The 12,901-nt window shown below is 38.5% G+C and overlaps 1 protein-coding gene across 1 annotated transcript in view; it reads right to left on the bottom strand.

The window, feature by feature from the left end:
* The window catches only part of GARS1 (glycyl-tRNA synthetase 1), a 52,030-nt gene that overhangs the window by 24,190 nt on the left and 14,939 nt on the right, over window positions 1–12,901 (bottom strand). The window contains exons 3-7 of the mRNA XM_049893606.1: window positions 11,930–12,032; window positions 9,854–9,995; window positions 8,523–8,611; window positions 8,042–8,118; window positions 2,008–2,153 (exon numbers count right to left, since the gene is read on the bottom strand). Of these exons, the coding sequence (XP_049749563.1) occupies window positions 2,008–2,153; window positions 8,042–8,118; window positions 8,523–8,611; window positions 9,854–9,995; window positions 11,930–12,032 (557 nt within the window). The remainder of the gene's footprint in view (window positions 1–2,007; window positions 2,154–8,041; window positions 8,119–8,522; window positions 8,612–9,853; window positions 9,996–11,929; window positions 12,033–12,901) is intronic.

Here is a 12,901-nt window from a genome sequence, read left to right as displayed (position 1 = left end):
ATCATGTTTCCTAATATATCTGAAATTCTAGATACAAGTTCTCAAAGTCCTGAATATGACCATTTTTACAACAAAGTTGCCTAGGCCCTAAAACAAACTTTTAGCAACACACAATTTACTCAGTAGCCAACGTTCTTATAACAATACATATATGTAAAAGTGGTAGAGTGTCTTAGGTAATTGGTGTGGCAATTCTACTGTTAGAAATGTCATCTTACCACTCCAGTGGGTCAAAACATCACCTCTTTCACTGCGTCCCTAAAACCTCTGACATCCTCCTACCTGATCATTGACATGGTGGTAGCCATTGAACACTGGAGTCAGTGTGTTAGTTCAGCACAAACAATCGTCCCAGCAAGGCAGGCAATTATCAAGGTATTTTCAGGTTATTTCCTTCTTTGTGGTATTTTACATTTTAGCCAAAGGATTCTTCTGCATGTCTCCATATTTGAAAGACATATTCAAGCAAACACACCATTACAGTCATTGTCCTTGCCTAAATTTATAATTACTCCTCAAATTACTGGACAAGCAGCCTAGTTCTACTTTTAACTTATATGTTTTACATAAATATAGCTTCCTTTCCTTTTGAATTATTTCCTTAGATAAACTCCAGAACAGGATGACTGGGTCAGATGGTATGGCTCTTTTTATGACTCTGTCTTAGTTATCTAGTGCTGCTATAACAGAAATACAACAAATGGGTGGCTTTAACAAACAGAAGTTTATTTTCTCACAGTTTAGGAGACTGGAAGTTCAAATTCAGGGTGAGACTCTAGGGGAAAGCTCTCCCTGTTCACTCTGGGGGAAACTCCATGTCTCAGCTTCTCTAGCATTCCACTCAGTGGTCCCGACCTTCACGTGGCATCTATCTTTTACCCGTTTGTCCTTGCTTCTCTGGGTCTAATATGTTCTTTTTACATCTCAAAAGTGATTGATTTAAGACACACCCTATATTCATATGGCCCTATTAACATAACAAAGAAAATCCTATTCCCAAATAGTATTCCAGCCACAGGTATAAAGTTTAGGATTTGTAAGACATATTTTAGGGGTACACAATTCAATCCATAACACTCTGTATGTGTTACCAAAATGAAAGGCTTACCTTTGGACTCCTTTCACAAAATAACCCAAATCAACCTGGTGTTTTAGAAAATAACTCCAGTAATGCATTCTGTCACAGTTTTTATTACTCCTTAGTTTCTACTTTAGGAAACACAATCAGGCATCATCTAGCAAAAGTGTACTCTTATCCTAAAACAAGACCGTAAGAAAAATATCCGAAGCTTCAGCTAAGTTTGTTAACAGTGGATAAGAAATCTGGAGATGTAGGTTACAGCTCTGGATCACCTTGTAAACTCTCCAGGTTTCTTCACTCCATCTATGAAAACTACATCTTTCAAATCGACAGGCTAGACCTACGCTGTATCGTATCACAGGCCACTAGCCACATGTCTATACAAATTTAAATTAATTAAAATTAATACATTTAAAATTCAGTTCCCAGAAGCACTAGCCCCATTTCAATCAAGCACTCAACAGCCACATGTGGTTCAGGCTGCCATATGGGCAGTGCAGATTATAGAACATTTTCATCACTGCAGACAAGTTCTATTTGACAGTGCTGTGCTAGACTAAATGGTTTCTAATACCTCCTTCAGCAGTAAGTTCAATGACTTCAAAATCATTCAATTACCCTTCCTGCCCTATGCAGCTATAACAGAAGATATAACGATCACACACTTTTATAATACATTTTATTATGGCAAAAACAATCATCATATACACTTTAAAAAAAAACACTCTATTTAGAAAGAATTAGAGGAAATAAAATTCAAGAAAATGCATTTTTATTTCTTCTTAATATATTTATCTGGACTTTCTATGTATTTTCTATGTATCAGAGCTCAATGTTTTTTCTTTATAGCATTGATATTTACCTTTTACTAGAAACAATTTTAACAACTTCATTACATAAATAGATTAATAACAAGTGACACCTACCCTGGCATGTTCCCTCCAGGCCCAATGAAGGTCTTGAACATTAAGTTAAAAGGTACTGGAGGGGATAGATCATTTCCAGTAAGAGGGGATTTTACATTGTAGTTCACAAAAAGGTCCCCAAGTTCTTCCTGTCCATAATTATCGAGCTAAAGGATACGTCAAGAAAATAATTAGTGTAAAAGATTGAGAGAAAACAAGGCATAAGATAAAGTATTATACATAACCCCATCCACCCATTATTGAAACTATCACAAAATAAGAACATCAGAATTAATCTAATCTTCAAAATATCCACATTAAAACCATAACCAACTTACATTCTTTCAACAGAGAAGTAGAGTGCTATTCTGGGATTGACTAAAAGCTCACACACATACCCTCCCACCATGAAAGATAAGGCAAAATTCCCATTGTTTAATTATATTTATTGGTTGGCAAGAATCTGAAATCATGTAAGTTTTCTAAGTTGAGGTTTACCTCCATGTGTAAACTGAAGAGTCAGGTGCCTTTCCTTGTCTAGTAATTAAATGTGCATGTAACTCTCCTTTCCCACTAGTCAGCTGATGGCCAGTGACTAGGAATCGAGAATTTGGGGTCAGAAGACTTGGGTGTATGTCCCAACCCTACCATTTATGGGTTGTGTAACTTGAGATTAAGTTGTTGCCAAACTCTGAGACTCAGTCTGCCTGTCTGTAAAAAATGAGGGAGAATAGGCTCTACCTCGCCAGGCTAAGATGAAAACTAAATGAGATAATACATGTAAAACACTAAGCACAGCACCTACTCAATAAGGATGACTATTACAATTTATAGGTAACCGTGCCCTGGTGGCACAGTGGTTAAATGCTACAGCTACTAACCAAAAGGTCAGCAGTTCGAATCTACCAAGCACTCCTTGGAAACTATGGGGCAGTTCTACTCTGTCCTGTAGGGTCGCTGTGAGTAAGAATTGACTCAATGGCAGCAAGGTTTTTTTTCAGTTATTACAATTTTACCCTACAAAGAGATAACCCATGCACGCTAACTACATGTTCCAAATATGAATGAAAAATTTTTAAAAATTAAGACTTCTGGGCTCCAGCTCAATTCACAAAATTCAACAAAACAAATATATGCTAGTTCCTAGCTATTTTGCTATAGCAATTTCTACAGAGTTTCTAGGGAGAATTTAACAAGTGCTGTACTTCATACCAGTACCCAAGATGTTAGATCAAAAAGGAAACTGTTGTAGTGACTTCTAAGATATAAATACCACAAATATAAAACAGCCTCCCTTCTTGAGAAGAAAGTCAAAGAGCCTGATGAATATCTGTTTTCCAGGTAACTGAAGTATAGTGTTTTCATGATGAAAAACGAAATCAGGAAGAAAAAGATTTAGAGGATGCAGAGAGAAATAAAAAACTCTACAGCGAGGAATTAGGCAATATCTAGCAAAATGGCATCTGTGTTTACCTTTTGACTCAGCAATCACACTTCTAGGAATCTACCCAAAGATACAAGAGCAAAAATATGAAAAGAACACAATACTGGGGAAATCAGCACAACTTGAACAAGACCAAGTCACAGAAGCTTCACAGACACATCAAAACTCCCTGAGGGACCAAATTACTGGGCTGAGGGCTGGGGACCACTGTCTTGGGGGACCATCTAGCTCAAATGGCATAACAGTTTATTAAGAAAAGGTTTGCATTCCACTGTGGTGAGTGTGTCTGGGGTCTTAAAAGCCTGCGAGCTGTCATCTGAGATACTCTACTGGTCCCATGCAAGCTGGCGCAAAGGAGAACAAAGAATACCAAAGACACAAGGGAAAGATTACTCCAAAAGACTAATGGACCACAACTAGCACAGCCTCCACCAGGCTGAGTCCAGCACAGTTAGACGGTGCCTGACTACCACCACCGACTGCTCTGACAGAGGGATAACAGCAGAGGGTCCTGGACAGACTGGGAGAAAAATGTGGAACAAAATTCAAATACACACACACATACAAAAGACCAGACTTGCTGGTCTGACAGAGTGGAGAAACCCCAAGAGTATGGCCCCTGGACACCCTTTTAACTCAGTACTGAAGTCACTCTTGAGGTTCACCCTTCAGCCAAAGATTACAAAGGTCTAAAGTGCAAACAATAACACAATTAGGAATGTACTTCATAGCTCAACCATGTATATGAAACTAAATGGGCAAACCAGCCCAAAAGCAAAGATGAGAAGGCAGGAAAACTGGATGAATGGAGACAGGGAACCCGGGGCGGAGAAGGGGGGAGCGCTGACACATCGCAGGGTTGGCAACCAATGTCACAGAACAATTTGTGTATTAATTGTTTAATGAGAAACTAATTTGCTCTGTAAACTTTCCCCTAAAGCACAACTAAAAAAAAAAAAAAAGTATGAGGCGACGCCAAGCACAGGCTAATCGCAGCAGCACTACACTAATGGCAAAGACGGAAAATAAGCCTACTGTCCATCAATAGGGGACTGTTATATAAACTGGTACATCCCACAATGGAGAATTATGCAGCTATAAATGGAATGAAGTTATCTCTATATAATTGTATGGAGCAATCTCTAGGATATTCTGATATGTGAAAAAAGCACAGTTGAAAAAGAAGTGTGCATATCAATAATTACGACGGTGTTGCTGAGAACTGGGGTTTTTGGTCTAGAAAAAGGATACAAATTTAAGATTAATAAAGTAACAACCCCACACAGTAAAAGCATCAATACGAACTCATGATGATCTCCTAGCTCTGTACACTGAAAGCAGGAGAAAGATATGGCAGTCTGCTTCCGTAGATTTACAACCTTGGAAACCCTATAGGGTCACTATGAGTGAGAACTGACTCGACGACAGTGGGTCTGGGGATACACTAAAAAGGCCCAGAACTGACGATCAATACCATTCCCACTGAAAGGCAACAAAACTCCTTGGAAAAATGGCTGATTCCAGGTCTGAGGAAATATATAAGCTGAGCCTGAAATATTTTGTCTTATCAAAAGCAAGGAAGTTATCAAGGACTACTAAGGTTGTGTCAAAATGACTCAATAGCCAATTCCTGGTAGCCAAAGAGTGGAGAATATGACCATCAAAAAGGATAATAACTGCAATTCACTATAAAGTATCAAATATTTCAACCCATGAGTTCATAATGGTAGAAGGAGAGCAGGGAAGAAAAGGCAGCCAGAATTTACTGCACACTTCTGAAGGATACCAGAAACCCAGAGACCCAGCTGATTGAACACATGTTTAAAAGGGGGGGGGAGGGGGAGCCAAGGATTTAGCCTCAGTTTTCTTTACAAACAATGCCTCATAGAAATCAAATAGTTGATAAAGAGAGCTTTTTCTTTATAGAAATACTCTAGCTAATAAACAAAGAAAACAGAAGGAGAAAACCACTAATCAATTAATGGACCTAGAAAACGATCATCAACGGCTCTCACTCACACGAGGTAAGCAGGCATTCTGTACCGCCCGACAGTACACAACACCACTTAAGGAATGTCTTGCCAGGGATCACAATTAGGGGGTCCTGGACAGAGCTGGAAAAAAATGTAGAACAAAATTCTAACTCAAAAAGACCAGACTTGCTGGCCTGAAGGAGACTGAAAAAACCCTCAGAATAGGGCCCCCTGACACCCCTTCAGCTCGGCAATGAAGTCACTCCTGAGGTTCACCCTTCAGTCAAGAACTGGACAGGCCCATGGAACAAAACACGACTGAAGGGGCATACCAGCCCCAGGGGCAGGGACTGGAAGCCAGGAGGGAATAGGAAAGCTGGTAACAGGGAACCAAAGGTCAAGAAGGGAGAATGGTCACATGTCGTGGGGTTGGTAACCAACGTCATAAAACAACACTGTGTACTGTTTAATGACAAACTAGTTTGTTCTATAAACCTTCATCTAAAGTACAATAAAAATATAAAAAAAAAAAGTGTCTTGCCAAAAACATCTGATCAAGTTTTTAGGAATTTTGCAGGAAATACAGAAACAGAGGAAAGTGTTAAACATAACTACTTCCCAATTGTGATAATTTAGTTGAAAATGAATGAGACTGTCAGATCAAAGACACTCAAAGAAACACACACATAAAATCTTAGAATGTGTCTCTAGTAAATCTGAAATCCTGAATGGGAAACAGAAAAATTAAGGAGTAACTAGAGGCATTTTTCATTTCTCCTTTCTAGTAAAGGTCATGCCTTTGGAAAAGGAAAGAAGTGCGAAACAAATGTGTGGCTGTAACAGTGTCAAAATACAAAGGTAACAATGCTAAAACAATGAGCTTTAGGCAAGGGATAAAATACATACTTCATAAGGACCGAAATAAATTGGCAGATGATGCAGCAGCCAGATCAAGGTTTTCAATTTAAATGAGGAAAGAGAAAAATTAACATTTAAAAAAAATTAGGACAATAGTGGAAAACCAAAAACCAAAACCAAACCCAGTGCCGTCGAGTCGATTCCGACTCATAGTGACCCTACAGGACAGAGTAGAGCTGCCCCAGAGTTTCCGAGGAGCGCCTGGTGGATTTGAGCTACCGACCCTCTGGTTAGCAGCTGTAGCGCTTAAGCACTACGCCACCAGGGTTTCCACAGTGGAAAAGTATCTAGTTATTCTCATGAGGAAGAAGCCCTGGTGGCACCGTGGTTAAAGCATTCAACTGCTACCCAAAAGGTCAGTGGTTTTGTGGCAGTCTGCTTCTGTAAAGATTTACAGGCTTGGGAACCCTACGGGGTGTTCTACCCTGTCCTGTGGGGTCACAGAGGCTAGCCCTCTTCTGCTCCTAAGTCTCCATGACATTTTGTTGTTGTTGTTGAAAATATACAAAGCAAAACATAAACCAATTTAACCATTTCTACATGTACAAAAAGGAGCTCTGGTGGTGCAGTGGTTAAAGCACTCAGCTGTTAACCAAAAGGTCAATAGTTCAAAACCACCAATGGGTTATTCTCATGAGAATAAAAGCAGAGTTAGGGAGTCCTATATTAGCCTCGGATATTTACATATCAGTGTAAAGAAAAAAGGTTATAAACACAGTACTGGGGATTTTTACCCAAGGATGCAAATAAAATTTAAGAAGTAACCCTTGCTGGATCTCATAAGTAAACATGGTGCTGCAGAATGTAACAGCTGATGTGTTTAATGACACAGCTGAGAGGTAAGGTGAGAAGTCAGCAACATTCATACATGAATGTACATATTTTTCTATGTGTATTTTCATCAGATTTTCAAAGTGGTCTGTAACCAAAAAAAAGGATAAGAACTACTTCTGAGATAGAAAACATTCCTGTACTTGGAAAAAACTCAGAATAGGTTACCTCTACGGTCTCTTTTGGAGCCCTGGTGGTACAGTGGTTAGGAACTTGGCTGCTAACCAGAAGTCAACAGTTTGAATCCACCAGTCACTCCTTGGAAACTCTTTGGGACAGATCTACTCTTCCTATAGGGTTGCTATGAGTCAGAATTGACTCTATGCAACAGGGTTGTTTTTTTTTTTTTAATGGTCTCTTTTGTCTTCCCTAAAATTTGTCAACTTAAGTAAATTTTAACACTTTAGGTCTGTGGACAAACCGGGAACGAAGGGTTTAGAAAAGCAAAGACCTACTTGCTCATCAGGTTCTAAGAATAATAGCATGTGGTCAGGGACAGCTCAACCACAGGTAGATCAGGTGGCTGCCGAGACAGTGTTCATAAAGCTATCTGCCCCCAAATCTCTACACCGACACTGAACACTACTCATCATTCTCCTTGTGGTTTTAGCTGTTAAATCCAGAACACTGAAGTTTCCATGCAGAGAACAATTTAATGCCTCCTTACACTGACTTGTTAGTTTTAGCTGAAATAAAGGGTTAGCTACAAAAGGTAGAGAGAAGAAAATAAAAATGCAAAAAGAGATGCAATGAGAAACAGAAAATAGGCTTTGCTTCGTTACAATTGCGGGCAGGGATGGCACAATCTAAAAGTCAACAGTTATCAAACACTGAAAACAAAAGAGAGCACACAACTAAGTTACTGTGGTAGCAACTGTAAAGCACTCACTTGGGCCAAGACACCTTCCATCTCCGACTTCTTCTCAGCAGAACACTTCTTATCAGACATTAATTTCTGCAGATGAGCTAAAAGAACAGGGTCGGTACACAGCAATTTCAGTCAACGGGAAAAAGAACAATGCGCTTTTGAGGTTTAATGCTGGACAGTTAAAAAAAAAAGTCCAATAAAATGTTCTTATATGAATCCCACGGCTGATTTTACTGGAACAGTCATGATATTATCTCTTGCTGGCTTAGAATTTCTAATCATCGGTAAATAACTTTTTTTTTTTTTTTTTAATGGGAAGTCATCTGTACACTTAAGATCCATGGGCTTAAGATCTGCGGACTTTACTTTTTATATGTTATGCTTTATGCCTCATTAAAAAAAAAAAAAGTAATTGAAAAAATTAAGGAGAAAACTTTCATCTAACCCCTTTGTTTTGCTCAATCCTACCTGAATGACATTTATCTGAAACGAAAAACCGTACCTTTTAGTAGATGGTCAGCACGAAAGCACTCTCCGTTTTTTACATCTTTCACCATGAAGTCAGCAAATTTGTCTACATGCCCAGAGGTCCTAAGTTAACAAACACCAAGGCAATTTATCATTCTCATACAAGTTAATATATAGATTTTACCTTCTGAGACTATCCCCTTTCTATATGCTTATCCATAGTTTGTATCTGTGCATCTGAAAGACGAAAGCTCCCATCTCTACAGTTGTGATGTCTCCATGGTGGATAACATTGTATGCCAGAGAAAACGCTCCCTCAAATCTATCCCTAACCTCTCCCCACAGGAAGAAAAGACATTAACTGGCTTGTACTTTTTCACAGGTTGTCACAGAGTTTGTACTACTTTACGGGATCAATTAATCCATGCCTATGCCATTATCACTAGTGATCAATGCAAAGGCCAAGCCCAGCGGGGATTTGACTTGCTAAGAGTACAGGATAGCACAATGTTAATGATGAACCTTAAGGGAAGAGTTTTCTGCCACTGAAATGTATGGACATTGGTATCATTGCTACACAGCTCCCATTGGTGGAGGAAATAGCTAAAGATAGGTAGTCGATTTTTTTTAGATCTGACATCAGGAATTCCTTTTGTCTTAATTGCTTGAAACTATTAAGAAAGAACCTAAAGGATCCAAATAGTAAAAATTAGCTCTTTATCAGGTAGTACTAAATGAGTGAAGTGATGAAATACAAGATGGTAAATTTTCTCTTTCATAATTTTATATTCATTTAAAAAATCTTTTGTTCCTTTCAACAACGTCGGTAAGAATAATCTAAGTTTCGGCACTGAAACTTCAAAACAAATAGTAGTGTTTGATTGAAAATGTGCACACACCTTTGCCCAGAACTTCTAAAAATTTATATTAAGGAAATAATCAGGGTTATACACACAAATTGACCTACAGGGATGTTCAGTGCAGTCAGAAATCAGAGGCAACGTAAATGCCCGCAGTATGGCATTAGCTAAATAAATTGTGGCACATTCATGGAACAGAATACTATGCTGTCGTTACAGACGCCTGAGAACAGTTAGGAACACAAATAACCTTTCACCTACATTCAAGGGAAAAAAGCAGCGTGCTGCTAATATGAAAATATATAGGGACTTACAAAAAAAAAAAAGACTGGAAGGTTAAGCACCACAATTTTAACATAACTATCAGAGGGGCAGAAGGTATTTTCTCTGTTTTCTGTATCTTCCAAATTTTTTACAAGGCACATGGGTAGTTTTTTGTAATCAGAAGAAAAGTTACTTAAATATGCCTACTACACAATTTCAGCCCTCAGAGGAGGAATCTTACTTTAAAACTGGCTCAGGGGTGAGCATAGTACAATCAATCTCCAGGATCTGTTCCTCTTGGATAAAGTGCTGCCTCCAGGTCTGAATAATATTGTTCTTCAAAGCACATCCAACTGGCCCAAAATCATACAGACCACTAACGCCTGTAAAACACAGGAGAGAAAACATGCACTTTACCTTGTTACTCTGAACAAAGGAAAGGAGACACGAAAAACAAATTCCGGTAAGACTTCACGTAATTCTGAAAATGCATTAAGGTCAACAATTCAAATCCCTTAACACTCAAGAGCCTCACTTCCCATCAGATGGCAGAAGAAAGTAAAATAAAAAAGCTCTTACTCCGCTTACTATTTCCATATTGTAATTTTAAGTGGGATTAGCACAAAATTCAAAAGAAACAAAGTTCTCCCACAGAGGAGAAACAGAAAGAGTAACAGTTTTCTGCCACAGAAATTAGAAAATACTTGTCACATCAGGTGATTAACAAATGATATAAAATTTAAGCACCCAATTCTGTAATGTGTTTTGGGCATTTAAGCCACTATTTAAACCCCAAGTAGCTGAATATTTAGAGATCTGCTTAGTCAAACTCTAATCAAGTTTCAACGGGAAAATACCACAAGTCTAATATTGTTATAATAATCTCTTAATCTCTTTTGACTACAAAAATAAAGTTCAACAGATCATATTCACCAATACAGCATTCAGAAAGATGTAGAGATTTATCTACATACCTATGAAGAACGTTTTCTCCAGGAGTTGCCCTTTAATAATAATCTAGGGACACTCTGTTATACCACTGTATGGAAGGGTGCAAATCTGTTAGCCAGTACTAGGCTGGCCCTCTACTGTTCCAAAGTCTCCATGGCATTTTTTGTTGTTGTTCTTGTTGTTGCTGTTGATGAGACTATACACAGCAAAACATAAACCAACCATTTCTACATGTACAAAGCAGAACTCGGTGGTGCAAAGGTTAAAGCACTCGGCTACGAACCGAAAGGTCAGTGGTTCAAACCCACCAGCCACTCCACAGGAGAAAAGACCTGGCAATCTGCTCCCATAAAGATTATAGTCTAGGAAGCCCTATGGGGCAGCTCTACTCTGTCCTATAGGGTCACTGTGAGTTGAAACTGGCTCGACAGCACACAACAACTACTACATGTACAGTTCGATGGCAATGATTACATTCTTTGAGTTGTGCAACCATTTTCGCCCTCCATTTCTGAGTTATTCGTTGTCATTAACATAACCTCACTGCTTCCTAAGATTCCCATCTAATCTTTTGAGCTGCTGTTGTCAATTTGATCCCATACATATAGTTCTTAAAAGAGCATAATGCTCAAGGCGGACATTTTTAAATAGCTAAGCTAAACTATAGTTTGGTTCCATGGCATTTTAAGAGGAGTCTACAAGTATATGGACACATCAAATGCATAATACGTAGGCCAACAATTCCCTTATATCCTAATGGAAAAAAGCATTCTTCAAGAATAAGTAGGTGGAGGAAAGTAAGAACTGGTATTATACCATATGGCTCCTCTAAACAAACAAATCCAAAATACTTATCCTCTGCTTCATGCGACTTGATACAAATCAAACCAAACCTATTGCCATCAAGTCAACTCCGATTCCTAGCAACCCTATAGGACAGAGTAGAACTGCCCCATAGTGTTTCCAAGGAGCAGCTGGTAGATCTGAACTGCCGACCTTATGGTTAGCAGTTGAGCTCTTAACCACTGTGCCACCAGGCCTCTGACTTGATACAGTTAGACATCAATTAGCAAGCTATGTTCTTGATTTAAGAACAATATTTAAAGCCACTCAAATGACAACAGGTTTTTTTGTTTTTGTTTCTGTTTTTAATCAAGACAATTGGAGCCCTGGTGGCACAGTGGTTAAGAGCTCAGCTGCTAACCATAAGGTCAGCAGTTCAAATCCACCAGCTGCTCCTTCGAAACCCTATGGGGCAGTTCTACTCTGTCCTACAGGATCTCTCTGAGTCAGAATCGACTTGATAGCAACAGGTCTGGTTTCTGGTTTATCAACGTGATTGCATTTTCTTTCATTAATTCCCTACCTCCATAAATAGCAAAAGCTTGATCGTAGAAAAATCTCCTCTTCAGGGTATCTTCCATTTTGGCTCTGTCTATAATATCATCTTTGGGCTGTAATGCCAACTCCTGTGTGGAATTTTTAAATAAAAAGTGTGTGATTAGGGGAGTGGGTGAGAATTTGAACTTATACATGCGAATTTAGTTTATTCCTTAAAAGAACTCAATATGAATTTATCAAATAGGCAAGGTTTTGATACCTTTTAAGAAATAGAAACCTTAGGTTTTTTTCCCCCTTTGAGTCACTGAAAAGGTACCTTTGCTTAATTATTTAGAAAAATACATGATCATTTCCAAGATTACAAGACTAAGCTTACTTAGATACACATACTGAAAAGCAATATCCTGATTTTTAGTGGATCCCTATAACAGACTGGTGACTTATAAACCCAAAGTATTTCCGTTTGGTGATGGGAGGAGCTTATTGTTTGAAAGGTCTGGAAGCAGGTACCAGATGGATACTTTTTCCTTAAAAGAGAAAAAATTATAAATACAAGCATTCTCTGGATTATGAATGAGCTCTGTTCCTAAGTCTGTCTTTGAGTCAAACTTATACGTAAAGTTGGAACAGTTAAGTACAGTTCATACCTAACATCTGTTAGTCAAATATTTGTCTTAGTACAGTTTCTGGTATACCTTACATGGCGTACCTAAAAAACATTAAACACAGATAGGTACGCTAAAACGTCTTTAACATGGTAATACAATAATAATAATACAAACCTCTCCTCACTTACCAACATGGTTAGGTTCCAAAAACCAAGTCATTATACAAAATTGGCATTTTGTGAAAATGGTGGATGACCACATCAGGTCACAAAATGGAAGACAGCTATATCAACACATAACTGCCAAATCACATCATTACTAACTGCCAAACCACTGAGAATCACAGCCCAGCCAAGCCGACATATAATCTTAACCATCACAGCCAAGGT

Source organism: Elephas maximus, chromosome 8, assembly GCF_024166365.1.
Source record: "Elephas maximus indicus isolate mEleMax1 chromosome 8, mEleMax1 primary haplotype, whole genome shotgun sequence".
NCBI classification, from domain to species: Eukaryota; Metazoa; Chordata; class Mammalia; order Proboscidea; family Elephantidae; genus Elephas; species Elephas maximus.
The sequence above is the reverse complement of the archived record's forward strand: the minus strand, read 5'-3'. Positions and strand labels throughout refer to the sequence as shown.